Consider the following 21,365-nt stretch of genomic DNA (forward strand, 5'->3'; position numbering starts at 1 on the left):
ACAAAAGGGATCATTATGAGGATAAAAGGCCAATTTACAACACTTATGAGCAAAAAGAAGAGAATAAACTCGGAATTTTACAAGACACAAAGTCCATGTGTTGAAAATGAGATAAGACAAAAATGCGGGTGATTTTTCGCCAATCATATCAAGTTGCAAGACTTAAAAAAAAAAGTAGATTTAAAAACTCGTTCCGTTCAAAAAGCGTGCAGAACACATCTGGCGAAACGAGCCCGTCCCTCCCTCTCGCGTCACCTTTTCACTCAACTCCATAAACGTTGTTGTCTCACTTTGTGTGCCGCAGGAGATGGAGAACAGGATCCAGCATTTTGACACATTCCTGTGCCACTCAGACCACAAAACCTCCTCAGGTAGACCCTGAGCAACTGCCCCCCCCAACCGCCTCCTCCCATGGGACCACAAACTTGGAGCGAAGTCAAGAGACATTCAATGGTGCTATCGTTCGTCTCAGGAAAATCTGCTTCTACACAACCAAACTCTCTTCCCGCCCCCCCCCTAGAGGTGTGTCACACGTGCATGTACACACACACGTGCGCCACCGTAATGGGCGACCCCGGTGCTAACTATAATTCGCGCTGCTTTTCCAACTCGGGACAGCGAGTCCGAACGAACCCCTTTCACATAGTCGAGCGTCGATCCTCACCAGCACAAATGGGTGACCGCCATTTGAAGACAAGGGCAGAATAATATCCGAAAAAACGGCGAAACCAATCTTGCCCCAGAGTGGAATCGCCACCACCACTACGCGCCGCCATCGGTTTTATTTTCAACCGCCTCTCCCTCACTGTTGGTTTATAAACCCGAGCCCACCTAATTAACTGTCAAAAGGGGCTAATAATGATGGGTGACTTAATGATTTGAACCGGTCAAATTTGTAGAATCCATTTCGGAACCTTTCACAAGAATCAATGCTGTTTAAAACACAGCACATGAAAAATAAAACGGCTCGACTTCGGTAAAACTACCAACCCGTTCGTTAGCCACCGTACGGAAACGTGCCAAGTGTCGATTGTGTTCTTTAAATGCATGAATTGAGCTGGTAGTAGCGTCAGCGACGTCGCTAAGGCAGCATTTGATTTCAGTTCCGCTTCCAGCACCCGTCCGTCCCTCCACCCCGGGGGCGGACTGTTTCACCAATATGCGGTGGAGTAATTATGCAAAAAAGGAAAAAAAAGCTGCCGCAAGCTACCTCAGCGTAACTTGTTAACTGTTTACTCGGTACACACAAGCGGTATTTTTTTTTTTTTGTATTGCCACACCACTCCTCGCTATCGGTGTGTCGGCGTGAAACCCAGCCCGCCCCTAAAATCTCAACCCATCACCCACCGGGGTACCATTTTGTAACATTACTCCGCCTTTTCCGCTATGATTTGGGCCGGTTTAATTAAATGTCTATTTATTGTAAATTGACACGTTTTTATGTTTTAAAAATGAATTTTCACAAACCTGTAGCATTTGCGTAGCAGGTTTTGGGGGAACTTGTGTGTTTGCGTACGAGGGTTTTTACACGTCTCTCAGGTTCCACACATGCCTGTTGTTTTTGTGTGTATTTATTTCCTGGTGTTTTCTAATGAATTGATGCGTACTGGAAATTGTGCAGGACCAGACTTGTTTTTTTTTTTTTCCGTTTTGAATATGTTGCCAAAAGGAGTAAGAAATTGGAGCCACGTTTGGGAATGAAAGACACAGGTTAGTTTAAATGTCATACATTGTGATATTGCTTTATCGTAGCCAGTTTGGACTAAACCAATTTTTGTCTGGTAGTTGAAACGACTTTTTCTAGTCCGGTATGCCGAGCGAGAGAAAGAGCCGCTTTTGTTCCTGTTCTTCCTTTCCGCCGCACGCCCTGACATTTTTAGCCGAAACCTTTGACGGCGTTTCCGTTAGGTGCTTTTGACCTTTTAAAACACCGCGCAAGCACGCTCGCGTTACCTTTTTAGTGTAAGTTATATTTGGAATGGAAACACTTAACTGTATTTCGCAAATTACTGCTGTGATATACTTGAATAAAAAGGTGCAAAACTGTACAGTGTGAAAAAGAGTGAGAGAGAAGAGACAAAGGCGTTGGTATTTCTTTTGGTATATGTATTGGCTTTTCGTAATAACAAGTGTTCATTTTTGGATACAGATTTACAGACGTACAACTTCTCCTTTGAATTCGACCTATCAATTTTTTTCTTTTCCTAAAAACATTTATACACAATTGCCTTGTGGTTGTAAAATATACATATTTATCCTTCCTGTTATTTACACAGAAGTCCACCTCCTACGCCGAACGGGTGGCTTTAAAATGAGATGCCAAATATAGAAGAAGAAAAAAAACGAGAAATATGATAACGATTTTGTGTGATTATTGTGCTTCTTTTCCTCAGCAGGGGGTTGGGATGAAATATTTACGATAACGGGATGAGGCTGAACCACTTTAGTCCTCGTGGATCTGCTCTTTGGAAGTCCTTCCTTTCTCATCCTGTAGATCCGTGTCAAATAAATAAAGATGAGTGGAGTTTAACTAAACCTAACCTGCGGATGAGATGACGGACAATCGGCATGGCTGAATTGTTGCACATGAAGGACAGTCTTCACAGGAAAGGGAACGAGCGGCCGGTTCCAAGGAGGAGAGTCCCAGCTGGTGGTTTTTGGCACTACACGACGGTCAGATGGGGTTCCGCCTGGACTCATCCGCTCTGGATGTACTTCTTGATGACCACGCAGCCGTGTCTGAAGAGCGGGCAGGGGAGCGACTGCAACAACGTCCACGTGTTGGCGCAGGGTTCAAATGTTTCCATGTTGCCCAGCGCCGGACCTTCACTGCTCACGATGCCCCCTGTTGCGTAGATCTTTCCGTCCAGGATCACGGCACTTAAGTGGGGAAGAGATTGATAACACACACATATATATATAGCTATATCTATACAGACATATCCATAGATATATATCTATATGGATCTATAAATATAGATATACATCTATAAATAGATCAGTATAGATATAGCTATATAGATACAAATACATCAACATATAGCTATAAATATAGATCTGTATAGATATAGTTATAGATATAAATATATCAACATAGATCTATAAATATAGATCTGTATAGATATATAAATGTAGATCTGTAATATAGATCTATAAATATAGTTCTGCATAGATCTATAAATATAGATCTGTAGATATAGCTCTATAGATATAAATATATCAACATAGATCTATAAATATAGATCTGTATAGATATATAAATGTAGATCTGTAATATAGATCTATAAATATAGATCTGCATAGATCTATAAATATAGATCTGTATAGATATAGCTCTATAGATATCAACATAGATCTATAAATATAGATCTATGGATATATAAATGTAGATCTGTAATATAGATCTATAAATATAGATCTGCATAGATCTATAAATATAGATCTGTATAGATATAAATATATCAACATAGATCTATAAATATAGATCTGTATAGATATATAAATGTAGATCTGTAATATAGATCTATAAATATAGATCTGCATAGATATATAAATGTAGATCTGTAATATAGATCTATAAATATAGATCTGCATAGATCTATAAATATAGATCTGTATAGTTCTACATTTATACATCTATACAGCTCTATAATTATAGATCTATGCTGATATATCTATATCATCTAATAAATCAACATAGATCTATAAATATAGATCTATATAGATCTAACTACATAGATATATAACTATAGATCTGTATAGATATATAAATGTAGATATGACAATCTACATTATACAGATCTATAATTATATATCTATGCTGATCTATATTTATAGATCTATGTTGATCAATTTTTACCTATACAGATCTATATTTATAGATCTATGCAGATCTATATTTATAGATCTATATTGATATATTTATATCTATATATAACTATACAGAACTACATTTATAGATCTATACAGAGCTATAATTATATATCTATGTTGACATAACTAGCTATATCTATACAGATCTATAGTTATATATCTATGATCTATATTCATATATCTATGTTGATATATTTATATCTATATAGCTATACCTATACAGGTCTATAGTTATATATATCTATACTGATCTATATTTATATATCTATGTTGATATATTTAAATCTATACAGATCTATATTTATAGATCTATGCAGATCTATATAGAGCTAGTTATACATCTATACAGATCTATAGTTATATATCTATACAGATCTATAGTTATAAATCTGTTGATATATTTTTATATACATATCTATATTTATAGATCTATGCAGATCTATATAGATCTATAGTTATATATCTATACTGATCTATATTCATATATCTATGTTGATATATTTATATCCATACAAATCTATAGTTATATATCTATACAGATCTATAGTTATACATCTATACTGATCTATATTCATATATCTATGTTGATATATTTATATCTATACAGATCTATAGTTATATATCTATACTGATCTATATTCATATATCTATGTTGATATATTTATATCCATACAAATCTATAGTTATATATCTATACAGATCTATAGTTATACATCTATGTTGATATATTTATATCTACAGATCTATAGTTATACATCTATGTTGATATATTTATATCTACAGATCTATATTTATAGATCTATGCAGATCTATATAAATCTATAGTTATATATCTATACTGATCTATATTCATATATCTATGTTGATATATTTATATCTATACAGATCTATAGTTATATATCTATACAGATCTATAGTTATGCATCTATGTTGATATATTTATATCTACAGATCTATATTTATAGATCTATGCAGATCTATATAGAACTATAGTTATATATCTATACTGATCTATATTCATATATCTATGTTGATATATTTATATCTATACAGATCTATAGTTATATATCTATACAGATCTATATTTATAGATCTATATTGATATATTTATATCTATATATCTATACAGATCTACATTCATATACTATACAGAGCTATAATTATATATCTATGTTGATCTATCTATCTATCTATCTATCTATCTATCTATCTATCTATCTATCTATCTATCTATCTATCTATCTATCTATCTATCTATCTATCTATCTATCTATCTATCTATCTATCTATCTATACAGATCTATAGTTCTATATCTATACTCATCTATATTTATAGATCTATGTTGATATATTTTTATGTCAATATATAATGTATATATCTATACAGAACTGCATTTATATATCTATACAGAGCTATAATTATATATCTTTACAGCTCTACAGTTATATATCTATACAGAGCTATATTTATATATCGTTGTCTGTCTCTGTCTCTGTCTGTCTGTCTGTCTATCCATCTATAGGTCTATTTATATATATATATATATATATATATATATATATATATATATATATATATATATATATTTATATATTTATATATCTATGTTTATATATTTATATATAAACATTAGATAAATATATATAGATAGCTTTATAGATAAAGCTATATCTATACAGATCTATATTAATAATGCAACCTAAAATATCTTGTTTATGATAAAAGAACCAGTAAAATAATTGAAAACAAAATGAACTTTGCACAACTATATTATGAATAACCAACAACCTCATGTTATTTGATATGGGAAACAGAAATTTGTGTGCAGGGAGGATTAAAACTTGGTCTTTAAGCAGATTACGGCTTTTGTGTCCTATTGGGGCCTACACACACCAAGTCATAAACACGGCTGGAAGTGGAAAAGACTATTACATAAAGCTTAAATCTGTTGGGTTTGACCACGAGTGAGGAGCATGCAGCAAAAACCACGAGCAGCCGCCGCTGTGCCTGATAAACTCGAAAGGATGAGGAGGTGCGTGCGTCCTTTGCTCAGACGGATCATTTCTCCTCTTCCTCTCCTGCACGACTTCATCTGCTGCACTGAAGCACGCAATGCCGATAGTGGAGCGTCCCACCGCTATTCACGGGGGATCGTAACTGAGCCAGACCGCAAATTACTGACACTCCACTAAAAGGGATTATTGTCGCGTATACAGTATTGGTAGTTTCAACTCTAAAGTCAAATTCTGCTTTATTGTCAATTTCTTCACATGCACATGCCAAGACACACAAAGAGATTGAAATTTCGTTTCCCACTATCTCACGGTGACAAGACGTATTACAAAACATCCAAGAAAACACAAAAAGTAAAAACAAGAAGGCACATACAATGAATAAATGAGAACGATGAATAAATAATAAATGAATGAATAAGACATATAAATACTAATAATAAATAATACAACTTCTATTTTGTGTTTTCTTCTTTTTGGCTGCTATCCACTCCCTGTTTAGCCTGATTGTTTAGATGAGCGCCACCTTGAGGTGGAACTTTGAAACGGGACCGTACGATCGCTCACGTGGGTTACCTGCAGAATTGTCTGGAGTGATTCATGTTGGGCCCCGCCTTGATGTTGCCTTTGTCTGGGTCATAAATGGTGGTGGCTCGCGCGTACGCCCCTCCCAGGATGTACACCAGGCCGCTCAGACTCACCGCCGGAGCGTACTTGTTGTCTACACACGCACACGGAGATTGAACCACTTCAAGTCAAAGCAGGGCTCCGGTATCTTGAATCACTCACCGATCATAGGCGACTCGATGAAGCTCCAGGCGTCGCTCTGCGGCACGTAGGACTGCAGCACGCCGGCCGAACGCCCCGCCTCGTTGACGCCGCCGAAAACGTACACTTTGCCGCCGCACACCGTGGCCGCCGCCGAGTGCACCGGCTTGGGCAGCGGAGACACCGTCTCCCACTGGTTGGTGATGGTGTCGTACCTGCGGGCAGATTTACATTCACGCCAAAGCACTACATTTACATTGGACTACGCTTTGTCAGTGTTAATCATAAAAAAATAGGTGAATTAAGGTCATTCTTGATCCTTGCTGTGTTCTTCCAAAAACATGTGATTAAAAAGACACCTGAGAACAAAATGCAAGGCGTGTTTCCATTCGCATTGAATCTCTTGGCTTCTAAATGGAATATGACCTAGTTAAACTTGGCACTAATGTATCACACACACATACTCGAGTACAGTAGACTTGCCGACTTTTGGCTGCGGGGCTGACAGGCGTAATTATGCGAAGGCGCGCACCACCAGGGAGGATGAAAAAGAGCGAGCATTGCGCACAATGACGGCAATTAAAGCAATTACAGAAAGCAAACATATGTCTAGCGACACACGCCATTAAGCCCTTGCGCCGGCCGGTCACCATCTTGGAACAAAAAAATACAGCACTGCAGTCAACGGTGCCCCAGGGCAAATTTCAGTTTCGGTGACTTTTGTGTGTGGATTTTATTTAACTTCATTTCATTGGTTAATAAATTGGGGGCTAACTTTTAATGTATGTCACTTGTTTTTTTATTATTTTATCTGCTATAAAACTATCTTTTTGTCATTAAATCAATATAAACGAATCAAAAGATGGAATTTCTAAATTGGTCAAGAGCAGCCGAACAAACTTGTGACGCGCAACTAGCCGCTGACGTTCAAGTGTGTGTTTACGGGCGATGGTGCACGTTGTCTCTGACAGGCGGCACTTTGTAAAAATGGCCTGACCAACGAGCATGTGAAATTCATTAGCGGCTCAGAGTTTGACAGCAGGCCCCTGAGCATTGTGGGTAAAAATACTAGTAATGCCACCCATTGAGTAGCCCACTTGTCTTTGTTTACCATGCAGGCAGACTGTTCTGGAAAAAGCTAGGAAAACTGAATTCTATCCAACATTACGGCGTCAATTAAATGCGACTTGATGCTAACCACGGCGGGGCCCGTTCCCTATTTAAATGCGAGATCGCTTCTTGGATTTTGGGGGTGTGAATTTGATGAAAAGGCCATCCAGCTTGGAAAATGTTACATGAGGTGAATGGCATTCATGTGATTGACATCAAACTAGCGCTACGATTGGAAAGCGGCAGACGGACGACCGCGAGCGTCCGCTGCTGCCTCCCTCGGTGGCGGTTGGCCGGCCACTTAGCGTGGGAGAGGTGTACATTCTGAAAGGTCACTTGTCACTTCTTTATGAGGAGGAGGCAAGTGAACTGCTTGCCGTCACATGCTAACGGCTGCTCATTAGCGGCGGAGAGGCGAGCGTCATGGGAGGCCAAGATGGAAACACGAGAGGCTGGTTTGCCAATCGTCACCTGTTCAGCCATTTTCGATCTAACTCGCATTACGGTAAGATTTAAAAACTACACTGATGACTTGCAAAGCTATAAAAATGTGGATAGATTTTTTTTTTTTTTTAAAGATGCTGTATAAGCCTTTGCCAAAGTAGGAGAGTAGCCTTATGACAAATTGAACCTATCATGGGGGTTTAGTCACATTTATCTCTGTTTACATTCCGTGTAAGCAATAAGACGAGAGTGACGTTTTTTTTAAAGCGACAACTTGTACTAGTCATCGCTACTGCGCGTCTGCAGCCACGCACCTTCATTTTTCTGCCAGTTTGGAAGTCGACCGAGTCCCAAAATGGTGCGATCCATCACAATGAACATCACGTCTGCGCACATTCCTCACTGTTATATCACCCAGCGTGTTAAATAAAGTCTGTCGCCAATGAGGCTCCCCCATCTGTGTTTGATTTATTAGCGGGGTGAAGTTGCCGTCGATTTCTTTTCATCAAGTCTCCTGACTGGAATACTGTTGAAAAATGCCCAAATAATTAGTGAGGAAATTATCTTGTGTGCCAGTCTAATTTTGAGGGCAATAAGTTGGGCCACATCCACCAGAGACTACATACTGTGGCGAAGACCAGGAGGCTGGTTGGCGGGTCGGGGGGGTCGTCAACCTTGACAGCCCAGCAGGTGCCACCGCCGCTGGTTTTGCTAATCCAGAGGAGCAAGGGATTAGCTCAGTAGGAGGGAAGCTGCCTCGGCAGGGAGGCTTTGGGAACCTCTTGTCCCTGACTACTGCGGGGTCGCCCTCCCGTGGTGCGCCCCCTGGCACCGCCCACTAATAACCATAACAGCTGGAGGCGCTTACCTGAGCTCAAATGCCGAAACACTTGCAGGAGAGCGAGCGAGCGAGGCGGCGGCACTTCATTAGCAGTGTGGAGAAACAAGAGGTAACCCTTGAAGGAGTTTACCCATGATCCCCTTTGTTTCCCGCGATCCTCGCCGGGTCCCTGGGAATTGCCGCCTCTCTACTCTCTCAGCCCGACACACCTACTGTTGAATTTAGAGACACCCCGAAATAAAATCTCAACCATTGTTTGACTGATAACCAGGATTGGTATCATGCAAACTGAAATGGAAAGCACTCCACGATGCTCAGATACGGTAAGCTATATTCATATCTCTGCCTATATTACCATGGCAAGCTTAAAATAACACGATGCAGCTCTTGCGTTAAAAGATAATCGCAGATTCTTAATGTGGATTGAAAAGCACGTGGCTGACTTCAGCCCTGTTTGCAACGTATTTTATTTGCATGCAGCAAAAGGGGACGTAACGCTAAGTGAAACCTCGCGAGGCATAACCAACGCTAATCAGAGGAGTCAGATTAGTTGAAAAAAAAAAAAAGGAGAACACAGAGGATGCCATCTTTTTGTTAGCGCAACATCCCCACTGAGCGGGTACGTTGCTAACAGGTTCTCATGAAATATTAAGCGCCAATGGCGCTTGAAGGACGCGCAAACCTGCGCGCAATAAATAAAACAAAAGCGCCACTGCGTGATTGACACATCATTAGACGGGCATGAATTATTCAATATTCCGCAATCATATTGCTTCGTCTAAGGATCAACATGGCGGGCGTGAGCGCGGGCCCAGGGCACCTGATTGCGACTTAAAAGCCTCCCCCGCGACTCGGCGACTCACTTTCCCTTTAAAAACAAAACGTGTCAGTCATCAGCGACGGGAACAGTCGGCTTCGATCGTCACGAGTGTTGATTTGCGCCCGACGCAAAGGCCGCATCCTGGCGCCATCCGGCCCGCATTGAGATGCCTCTGATTGAAGACATAATTGCGAGCGCCGGCTCGAATTTCACGGTGAGAAGCGTGAAAGCTATCGTCAAGAGGGAAGGGCGGTCGGCGGAGGCGGCGCACAAGACTACAAATGAGGTGGCGAGATGGAGCCTGTGCACATACCTACTGTACACACACAAATATGAAAATACACAAAGTCAAATCTGCAACACCATGCACTTTTTGCAAGATGCCAACTTTTGGATGCTGATCGTGGAATATCCATTATCATTTGCAACAATGACTATTTATTATGTCGTCGTAGCGGCTAATGTTTTAAATGCAGTCGTCGCACTTGTGGAGGCTAGACCAACGACCTCGTCTCGTTTTTAACGACAGCCGGTCTCATAAATGCGCTCGCCGACTCGACATGTACATACCTACGCTCACTTCGGTAACAACGGCAGCGCACAAACGATTGGTGGTGTCCCGGCGCATTCGTCGGACGATGAGCAACGCGGCAAATCAATTTGCAGCTGTCGTGGCGTCCCCGAGCTGCCATCCGCATATCAAACATCGGCAGCCGTCGCTATCCGCTGAGTAATGATTCTGGAATGTTATTAGCGGCACAGTCGCAAGCCAGACACCTGCCAGGACTTCCTCTCTACCGTCGCTGAGGGTCGCCGCAGTCAAATGTTCTGCTGGCAGAGTCTGGCCGCCTAAATGTGGCCAAAAATGGCCACTTAACTCATTCCCCGCATGCCATTTTCAAAGCGGCTCGCCATATTTCCGCTAATCTCTCACGAGCCACAGAATATTGTGTCGTGTGACAAGATACTGTAAGCTTTCCGACTTTTTCGATCGTTTATTATCAAGAATTCAAATAACAATTATTTCCTTTACAGAAATAGATTTGTATTCATTTTAATAAGCTCGGCGTGAACATTCCGAGTCCAAATTTTCACCGTAAAATGTTTCAAACGGCAGCGTCTCGGAAATACCGCCGGGTGGGCTTGAAAGGGATTTGCCTTGTATTTACGAGCGCTATGAAATAAATAGCTTGCTGATAATCTGTCAGGAACGTCGGCGAGCAGTCGGTTCGACGTGTAATTTACGACACCTGTTCCCAGAGTGCGCGTCGGCGACCAGCTGCTGGCTGTCGCGGCCCGTCTCCTAGCAAATCTTTCCTGCCTCTGCTCTGCCCTTCCCAAACTGTCCAAGCGTGCTTACTTACGTGTTTAGCTGTTATTAAGATACTCTGTCAAAGTTAATTGGAATCTTGCTTTAATCCGAGAATTTTTTTTTTTAAAAAGGATCGGTAGAGTGACAAATTTCACACTTGCGTCAAAATCAAAGCGACGACGTCGAGATTTAATCATTTTCACGGCGTCAGTCAAAATCCACACGGATGTTGTTCTGCTTCAAAAGGAATAGCTAAAAACACCACGGCTTGTGTGTCATCCATAAGTGGTGTTGCCAAACAAAACGAGCGTGCGGGTACAAATCAAATCTCCATAAAACTTTGATAGTAAATTATGCATGAAGCGGCTTACATTAGTCTCGCCTCACAGACTCCTCACATAGCAACAACAACAATAACGGCAACTCATCTTACTCTTCTTTTGCCTCCTTGTCGCAATGACACATTGCTAGCTGCACGCGGCGCACACATTAGCCGGCTCATTCAACCACAAATCGGGAGGCGAGAGCGGGAGGGGGGCACAAGCACATCAGAGGGAGAAATCTTTGGATTTTTCCAGAAAATCAATCTGGGTGGTGTGCAAAGAAGCTTTTGAACGTCACGGTGTGAAAAATGAACTGTATGCCGCCATTTGAGACTCACCTCTCCACGTGGTCCAGGTTGCCCGAGACGCCCAGACCGCCGATGGCGTAGAGTTTTCCGTCGTAGACCAGGCTGTTGTGTCGGCAGCGGGCCACCGTCATGCGGGACACCAAGTTCCAGTTATCCAGCAGGGACATGTAGCACCACACGTCAGACAGCATAACCCCCGACTCGGTGCCACCTGGAAAAACAAATATTGAATTAAAAAATGAGGGGCTGCATTTGGACAAAAGTAATGATTTGCCGCTCCAGTTATTACAATTAATTTTCTCTCAAAATGTTTGGCTCACAACCAAAAATGGTCCAAGTGCCATCAAAATGTTAATGCCGATGATGTCATTTAAGTAGGGAAGCCCAGCTAGGAAGTACTTGCAGCAGGAGCTGATTGGCTAACCCGCTCTAAAAACTCTGATTTCCCCACCGGCTTGTCGGGCTCCCGGCGGACACGGCGACGGCGCTTGTTCCCGCCGCCAAACACACATTTCCATTTATATGAAAAGAGAGCGTGAGAGCGAGGAGCCAGTAAGACCGATCTCGTCGCGGTGTCAAGGTGAGTGCGCGGCCGCCGCGCTGAAAAGGAGGCGCAAATGGAGCGTGGCGGGAGAAAAATGCTGTCCCGATGGAAGAGAAGAAAAAGCGACGTACGGGATGAGCGAGTCACGTCGCCCTTTTTGCGCTCTTTAAATAGTTCTCAAAAGTCACCGGTAATGCTTCATTTTGACCTTGACCATTCTTTGTCATTTATTATTTTGCCACCGACCTGGTAAGTCACGACGGGGCATGTCATGCCGCTTGTTACTATTGTCAACGTGGAAGAAAAAAAAAAAAAAGTAGCCGGGCTCAGGATGATTCAAATACACGCTCGCATTGACTCACCCGACAGGTAAATGTTGTCACCGGCCGAGATGACGCTGAAGAACTCTCGGTCGTAGAAGGGCAAGCTAGCCAGCGGGTACCACTTGCTGTTCTGTGGGTTGAAGCAGGTGACCGCCGTCAGGGAGCGCTGGTTCATCCCGATGGCTTGGCGCCCCCCGACCAGGACGATGACCTCCGCCACACCTGTGGAAAGGAAGAGGAGGAGGGTGATGAAGGTGGACGGATGGCTGGGAGAAGGCTCAATCTGCTGCTAATGCGGAGCTAACTGGCATCCGTTCGGAAACAGTCGTCTCGCTACCGAGGGCGCTATAAAGACAGCGGTGATCCAGAACACACAAACAGGCTGGCAGGCTGCCAATAAACGACTCTCCATCGGGCGACAAGGCGGCTGCCAGACACTGGTGAGCAGTGTGTTTGAGAGCAGCAGGAAAAGGAGGGGGGGGGGGTCGTGAGGAAGCCTGAATGAGTGGTGCCAAAGGGGGGACGGGATAGTCGGGACAGCCAGGATTGAAGTAAAAAGTGAGGGATGGAGGACTGATCTTCATCTTTTTGTGCCCGATCAATATTGCCGCTCGGTGGAGTCTTTTCGACCCGCCGCTTCCTTTGCTTGCAAAACAACAAACAAAGCGCAATCCCTATTTTTCGCCATCGTTTTCTCGTCAAAGCCGCGGGAACAAAAAAAAAGGCGAGGAGGAAGACAGCCAACAATAAGGCCGACGCTGAGCTTAGCCGACAGCCTGTGGCTGAGTGGACGTTTTTCCGGGGTGAGGCTTTAAGAGGCTCCCTGATGGATGAGACGGGCGAAGGAGGTTGAAGGTGTTTTTTTTTTTTTCCTCGCTTCAAGATGAAGCTAGACGCCAGTTCAGAACAAAAAACAAATAACAACGATAGGGTGGGGCGGAGTGCTCAGTCTTTTGGAGCTTAAGTCGTGCAGAGCCACGACAAGTATGTTCTGACAGAGCGCTCTCTGTTTGTCAATTGACAGAAATGAGCGCTGAGCACGTGAGCGCACACGGCGGCTCGGGGCCATTTCCGCTCGGTTGCCCACGTCGGCGATGGTCTGGACGATCCTTGAAGCCTTGGACGCGTCGGCGGACGAGCAAAACTCAACGCGGGCCTGTCAGAACATGGAAGCGGTCACGAGGGAAGGGGCGGCGGCGGATTGGGTTCAGGCTCGGCGAGGGGGCGGCCGCCACTCAACTGAGGAAGGTAGGTAGGGAGAAAGAGGAGGCGGCTGGGGATGAAAAAGACTTGACAAGCTGATGTTTTCCTTCTGACAAAAGTTTAAAAGCAACACACTTGGAGGAGGAAACGATTTTTTCCCCTCCATCAGTAAGGAGACAAAGGTCTCCTGAGAGTGGGCCAGAAAACAATTGATTGATTGAGTCGTCACTCACATGCTGACACATCAACGTATGATAGTTAGATAGAATGTTTTATTTTTTTAATTTTTATTTTTTTAATTTTATAATTAGATTTTTTTTAATACACTATTAAACACACACATGGAAAGTCTCTGCCTAGCTGTGGGAGCCGTTTCTATCTGGCTGCAGGTCCATAAGCGTAATGTCTTATCACGCTCCCTTTTTACTCCATTTGCTCTCATTTGCTAACACTGTGATTTGTCTCCCGGGGTGCTAATTTGCTATGACGATGTTGAGGAGGGGGGAGGCCGGGGGCGCCCCCCATTATGGCGCTACCAAGTGCCTGTAAGTATGTGGGAGCATATTAGGATGTTTGTCTTTCATACTCAACCACTGGTTGACTCGACTCACTCGAGGGCCGCAAATGTTCTGGGGTTCAATGGCCTTATCAGGCAATTATAATTCTGCCTAGCAACAACCGGCAATCCAAACACTCCTGTGGACCAATGTTCCTCTGCCTGTAATGAATGCTGGGAGAAGCAGCAGCGGCTTTGCGGCGGGTCCGACGGGTCAGCGTTCGGCATGCGCTCCACCTAAGCTGGATTTAGTTTATCTGTGTCAAATTTATGAGTCGGCACAGGAGGAGATTTTACCGATAAGCCGCGACAACATCACCGGCTCACACCGCCTACGTATGACTGACGTATGTCACGCTTCTCGATTACATTTTTGGTTGAATTCATCTCGGCTGAAAACGAAAAATGTAGGCATCGATGAAGTTCGGAGTTTTGGAAGAGACAACTTAGCGGTGAGGATAAATGTTTTTGTCGCGTGCGAGTAAGGCAACCCGGAGAGAATCCACAGTGGCACAAGCAATCTCACGCTGCATTTACTTCCAGAGACAAACGGCGAGGCTCCGTAATGACTGTGAGCCGGACAAGTATCAACAAAGTCGGGGTTAAAACGCCTTTAATTGTCTTTGCCAGCCTCTGACAGCTTCACCTTGCCGCCTGCTTACGAAATGCAGACGCCACACTTTTAATTAAAGCTTGAAAGAAAGGCGCCGGCGTCGACGAGGAGGAGGGACGGGAAAGTCAGGATCGACGCGCGCTCACTGGGACACCGCCAAAAACATTTTGACGCTCAAAGTCATGAGATCAGATGCTGGCGAGATTTTTCTTCCTCGCTTTAAAGCGACCGCCAGTGACCACGTCAATGTTAGCCTTAAACTCTGCCGTTCAGTTAACGTTGTGTTTTGAAAGCTATTCATTAGCATATTGCACATGTGTATACACACACAGGCGCACGCACGCACACACTGAGTCCACAGATTGACTTGCTCAGCAAGAAGTGCTTCACGGATGGCAGTTTTCTTTTCTTTTTACGCTTGACAGTCTTATCAACAGAGCTCAGGTGGCGCTCCATCTGCTTACGCGCCTTTTTAAGCACACACACACTAAGACCACACACTCTTCTATCAAACAAACACACACACTCAAGCAAAAATATTCAAGGACAAAACCATCTGCCCTTTTCGCCAACTTTCACTTTGGAGCATTCCAATTTCTTTTTCCTTTCACTAACTTTAACCAAGCGCTGCACATGTTTGGCAAAATATCAAATGCTAAATACAATTCTACAGTGTAAAATGGCCGCCATGTTGAGTTTCCAAGTAATGGAATGATAACATTTCAGCAAATTCCTTCGCTGTTGTTAGAACAGCTTCAATTTGGACTCTTTCAAGATTTCATACTATTTTTTTTCCCCCAATTTAAATATACAAAGAAAACTGTTTTCATTTTAATCGAAACATAACGGCACATATAAGGTTGACAACAAAGCTGAGCGGCGATATTATTTTCCCTCTCCCCATTTTAAGTCCTTCTAAGTACTCAGCATCTGTTGACCTCCAGTATAGTAGATTGCTTGGAAGGATGTTTTGCTCAACGCAAGGTTAAGTGGCCCTGCCTCTTTTTTTTTCTTCTTCTGCGTACACGGCCTGCGGTGGAAAAGCTCAGGATGTCCCAGATGGACGTCAATTACACTAAGTATCCTTCATTAGGTTTTGCAAAATGACATCAGAGCGGGCGCTCTTGCTTCCACTTCCAAAGACGCTTTACGCTCATAACTGACTTAATGCAACACACACACTACACAAAATGACCCATTACCTTCCCGGTGGGCCAAAATCAATACAAGGCGACGTCTCCTCATGGCGGGATGACCTCTGTGTCACTTTGATGCGGTGCAAGATGAAAAGTGTGCGCGATGCTGTGTTGTTGTGCTGCGGGTGGCGACCGTAGGCGTGCGTTACCTGCAGAGAGCCTCGGTCTGGTGCGCGGCGTCTGCATCTCCTGGCGCGCGTGCGGCAGCATGTGGTAGCGCTTGGCCTCGTTGACCAGGTCACGGCACGCCTCGGAAGACTTGATCAGCTCCTCGTTGTCCACCACGTTGAGCAGGTAGGACGGGTGGATGAAGGGAAGTCGCACGGACGCCAGCAGATCGGACAGGTGCTGGAAGGGAAGGATGATATATCAATCAACTTTATTTATTTTTTCACATACGTACACATTGGAACTTAAATGAAATAGGTAGTGGTGCAGTTGCTAAGGCAACCGCGTCTAAAGCTGCAGAGTGTGTGTTTAAGTGCGGCCGCACGGATCCCTGTGGGAGGCTCGGCCAGCACGACAGCAAAAGCTGTAAACAAGCCGCCGCAGAGTGTCACAGCGGCGGGGCCAGACTGAGCGGGATGACCTCGGCCAGCTCGGCGCTACGTGGCCCAGCTGGACAGGGGGCGAAAAACAACAGACTCCCTGACAGACGAAAGAAGTCCATAATAAGCCGAGTATATTGCCTCACACACCTGAGTTGAACTTTGCCCTCTAACAAGTTGAATTGGAAAATTCCTTTTGATTTTGAAGCAAACTTTTTAAGGTACGGGTTTTGATGACTCAACTGGAAGATGCTAAGTCGAGCATGAAAATGTAGCGCTCTAAGGGGACAAGAACGGAGCTTTTTTTTTTTTTTAATGGGACGGTTCTGTCGTTAAAAAGAATTTGTCAGCCGATGACAGAGCAGCAACATGCTGTCGCCACAAAATTTAAAACGCACCCTCATTTTATGTTTACTCTCATCTGCAGCGATACGGCAACACATAAACAAAGCTTGACTAGCAGAGTGTTTAGAGTAGAGAGGCTGGAGGGAGGGAGGCGGACATCTGCTGATGACATTTCCTCTCAGCGAGCCCCGCAGATGGAACTGTCGGCTAGCGTCACCCACGGGGGAGCGCGCCGTCTGCCAAAACAGTTTATCAAACAAGCCGCGCGGGTAAACACGGGCGGGACCTGGCAGGTTTAAGACACGCTACTTCCTGGGCTCGCCGGCCTGACCTTCAATTAAAGCTTTTTGGGTTCAGCCTGCCGCTGCCTTACAAGTGGAGGAAACACCTGGGCCAATTTGGGTTTTGCCTGTGAGAACATTTGCTGTTAAGAGATGCAACAGACATCCGAGAGGGAAAAGTACATGACATAAGTTAGCGACGGTGAGCTGTCAAAAAAAAAAGCAATTGGCCTCAGTGAAGCTCAAAGTGCAACTTTTCACCGAGGGACATCTGAACACCTACGACCTTGAGGATAAAAAAAAAAAAAATACTGTATGAACTAAAGATGCTCGCCGGGTGCTGAATATAATGACTTTGCCAGACAATTGCCGCTCTCAGTGGAGATAAAAGAGGCACTCGGCCTCGCGTGTCAGCAAAGGCCTCGAAGGCTTCACAGCTCTCGAGCAGCAAAGTCTTTGTGTCGGCGCTTGGACAAACCCAAGAGGTCAACAATTTACCATCTGAGCTTACTTCAATCATAAAAAAAAATCAATCACTTTGGAGGGAGCCGAGGACGGCAATTCTTTGCTCTAGTTTTTTTTTTTTTAGCAACTTGAAAAATTGGATTACTGTAATTCTAGATCAAATTTGAACCGTCACAATGTGACCTGCAAACAGGATGACTCCATCAACTGATGCAAAGAGGTTACCACGGCAACCGCTGCTGGGATTTCCAAAAAGCAACTGTCAGTGACAAGCTCTCGATACAGTGCTCAACTTGACATGCTCCCCCCCCTTCCCTTCATCACTCAACTGAACTTTCTGCGGAACAGTAGCAAAAAAAAAGTATATTCTTCCAAGAATAAAATCATTTTGCAACTATTACGATTCGTAAATGGTGACGCAGCAGTGCTACATGATTAATAAAGTCCATTTCACAAGGCATTGTGAAACATAGCAACGTAGCAAACGCTCTCTCTCTCTCTCTCTCTCTCTTTCTCTCTCGCCACCGCCGCTCCACACTTGTCCTCCTACGCTCACAATGGAACCGAGATGCAACCTTACTGCAGATTCTCAAGGTGTCAGTTTCCATGTTTTTTTAAAAAAAAGAGGCCACAAATACACAAAGTATTGCGAACTAATTTTCATCCCTACAAACAGCAGGGGGCAGCGTAGGGCCGCGACTATACGACTAAGTTGCGATAAATAGCATAATCCATTTGCAGTATGGAAAATAATTTGCTATATCGTCTCCATTGTGTAATGTCAGACAACCGCACCTGGCAGAAGTCGTTAGACATCGATTTGGCGGGTCCCCGCTGGGGGCTCTGAAATTCGCCATTTTACTCGAAAGCGGCACAAGTACAAATGATAGGTTAGAGCTCAGTGTGCTGAGTTCACATAACGACCTCTGCGTTCTCAAAGGGGGGGGGGGGGGGTTGGGGGGGGGGGCACCTCCGAGGGACATCGCTCATGACATTCCCATCGGTGAATCATGTTTGACAATTGAGAGTGAGCGCGGGGAGCGACAGACTCCATTTCTCTCCATCCTTGCCGGGCTCGGCGGCCATATCGCTTTCTCTCTCTCGCTCGCGGATAAATGCGAGCGTCCTCCTGACAGACGAATTGCGAGAGATTTCACCTTCGTCTTCCCTGACCTGACACAAGGCTTTAGAAAATGACGACTTCGGGGAAAAAAAGGTTATTTTTAGGCCCACTCCATACTGTCAACAAAGAATCGCTCAAATTGTTATTATTTACGGCATATCGGACTTTTTCCAAGTCTTCACAACAAAGAAGGGAACATTTTTCCAATATTATCAACAAAAGTAGGCTGCGGTTTTCTGTTGGTCATGCTCATTTATTATGACAAGCGGCGCGCGAGCGCTAACATGGCCGACATATGGAAGCTCTCTGCGGGAGGTCCGAGGCTCATGTGCGGCAGTTATTTTTAGTTATTTTTTTTCCCCCTTCAATTCAAGGATGAGAAGACCATATGTCTGAACAACGTGACTCGCAACATGCAAGCCTCCCTCGCTAATGGGCTCACATAAGCACTCAAGACACAAAAACAATCCAGCAAGATGCCTGGTAGAATTATTCCTTTTCACCCAAGTGAACACAAAACAACAAACATGACGACAGACTTCTAGGTGTTGGCAGTGAGAGCCACATGCTGCTTCACCCAGTTTAAAGCAAAATACATGACAGCAGCCTGCTTCAGTCGGAATTTCCAAACGACTCAAGCAAATGACACACAGAGGGTCATGTCATCTGGTTGAGTTTGAAAAATAGAAGCCCCCCCCCCCTACTACACATGAATAATAACTCGCGTGTAAAAGAGCGCGCAGCCTCACAAACAAACGCATTCAACTGCAATGACAGAGCGCCGGCACGTGTTACGCGGGAGCAAAATACGCTTGGCCGCAAATGGTGTTTTTCACCGTCTGCGTGACTATGAGTGTGAGTGCGTGTCAGTTGGGGAGGATGTGAGCGAAAAGGCGAATGAGGGGGTTGGTTGATGGTGAGTGGAAGAACAGACGGGGGAGGGAGGGAGGGGAGCATGTCGCCCTGAGCCACGACTGACAGGTGCAACGCATTTCAGCATGACTTCATTGGGAGAAAAGGAACACGTTCAGGTGCAAGACTCCTCGTTGCACACGGGGAGACAAGTCTCTGTTCGCCCAAAATATTAGGCACACCTGAGAGATAATGCTCGGGTTGTAGTGGCATAGTATTAGCTTCCAGGCTAATATGCACAGTAGGAGGTTGAAGCCAGCGTAAGCGAGCGCGGCTTTGACCTGTAAAGTTGCCACGGTCCAGCGGGCGCGTCCATCTGGCTGCACACATCAGGACTGAGCACGCTCTGGGACCACACAGATGTCCGTAGAGGTCCACAGTTCACTGGCCTGCATCCAATCCCCTGACCCATCCTCCCCCACCCCTGATTTGAAAACATCGGGCAACATGAACATTTTGGATGAGACAATGGTGGCTTTTACACTACATGCTCTCATTGACCCAATTCTGGGTACATTTTCTATTGTATTCTAAACTCACTCAGTTGATTTAGAAGTTTGAAAAATATAATCTGGATCACCAATAGACATTCAATTGTTTCAAGGAAACGTGCAAAAAGTTGGTTGTTTTGGTTTGGAACAGCTATTTTTCAAAAAATACATAAAGAAAATAGCCACTAATGCCAGTTTCATTTAGCAACAAAAAAAGTCTCAGGGCGCCATACATCAACGCTGCTAAGCTTGATGATCAAAACAGCGTAATATTTGATTTGGATCAACATCTGCTCGAGACTCAAGGCTTTTCCGCCAGCGGTGAAAGCAGGACCCTCGTCCTCACGTCCACCCGGCAGTCCTTTGTATCGCGCCGCACTCGTTCAATTACCGAAGGCCAGTCTCTGCCAAAAGGCTGAATGGGACCTCCATTAGGCATCACGTCGACATTTCATTTCATAGCCGAGCCTATCTGGCCAGGTGACAAAAGAGGCTGATTAATTGTCTCTTTGGAAAGTGGCCAGCGACTGTAACACTGCTAAAAAGGACACTTAATAGCGTGCTTTGCCTGATTTAAAAAAAAAAAAAAAGCCAGCCCTCGCAGGAATAACAACGGCCCGGCACGACATTTGTGGTTCTCGGGCCCAATGAACACAGTTAAAGGTATTACTTCATGTGCTTATGTGGGACTCCCATAATAAGCTAATGTCATTTTCTTGGTCTTTTTTTTTTTCCCCCTCACGTTTTTTGGAACGTCAGAACAAATTATGGCAAAATGAATACCAGAGGACAAAAGTGCTTTGAGTTGATGTGAGCCCGCGTGTTCATCTTTAAACGGCTTTGCCGTCGTCTAAAACGACAAATATGACCCCATTTTACCTGCAACGTCGATTTTAATTTAGCCATTGTCTTTTGAGTTGCAAAGCGCAAAAGACTCGCCCACGCGCCATTAA

General features: G+C 44.1%; 2 protein-coding genes across 9 annotated transcripts in view; one reads left to right on the plus strand and one right to left on the minus strand.

Moving 5' to 3' along the window:
• atad2b (ATPase family AAA domain containing 2B) overlaps positions 1-2,048 on the plus strand; it is a 28,551-nt gene extending 26,503 nt beyond the window's left edge. For all 4 annotated transcript variants that reach the window (XM_085936861.1, XM_085936862.1, XM_085936863.1 and 1 more), the window contains exon 28: positions 305-2,048. In XM_085936861.1, coding sequence (XP_085792987.1) covers positions 305-382 — 78 coding nt within the window. In that variant the 3' untranslated portion in view covers positions 383-2,048. The remainder of the gene's footprint in view (positions 1-304) is intronic.
• Positions 2,049-2,073: 25 nt separating this feature from the next.
• klhl29 (kelch-like family member 29) overlaps positions 2,074-21,365 on the minus strand; it is an 86,162-nt gene continuing 66,870 nt past the window's right edge. For all 5 annotated transcript variants that reach the window (XM_085936867.1, XM_085936869.1, XM_085936870.1 and 2 more), the window contains 6 exons: positions 16,397-16,595; positions 12,719-12,901; positions 11,843-12,023; positions 6,676-6,869; positions 6,463-6,607; positions 2,074-2,880 (listed from right to left, as the gene is read on the minus strand). In XM_085936867.1, coding sequence (XP_085792993.1) covers positions 2,697-2,880; positions 6,463-6,607; positions 6,676-6,869; positions 11,843-12,023; positions 12,719-12,901; positions 16,397-16,595 — 1,086 coding nt within the window. In that variant the 3' untranslated portion in view covers positions 2,074-2,696. The remainder of the gene's footprint in view (positions 2,881-6,462; positions 6,608-6,675; positions 6,870-11,842; positions 12,024-12,718; positions 12,902-16,396; positions 16,596-21,365) is intronic.

Source organism: Syngnathus leptorhynchus, chromosome 18, assembly GCF_054491065.1.
Source record: "Syngnathus leptorhynchus isolate UIUO chromosome 18, UIUO_Slep, whole genome shotgun sequence".
Lineage (NCBI taxonomy): Eukaryota > Metazoa > Chordata > Actinopteri > Syngnathiformes > Syngnathidae > Syngnathus > Syngnathus leptorhynchus.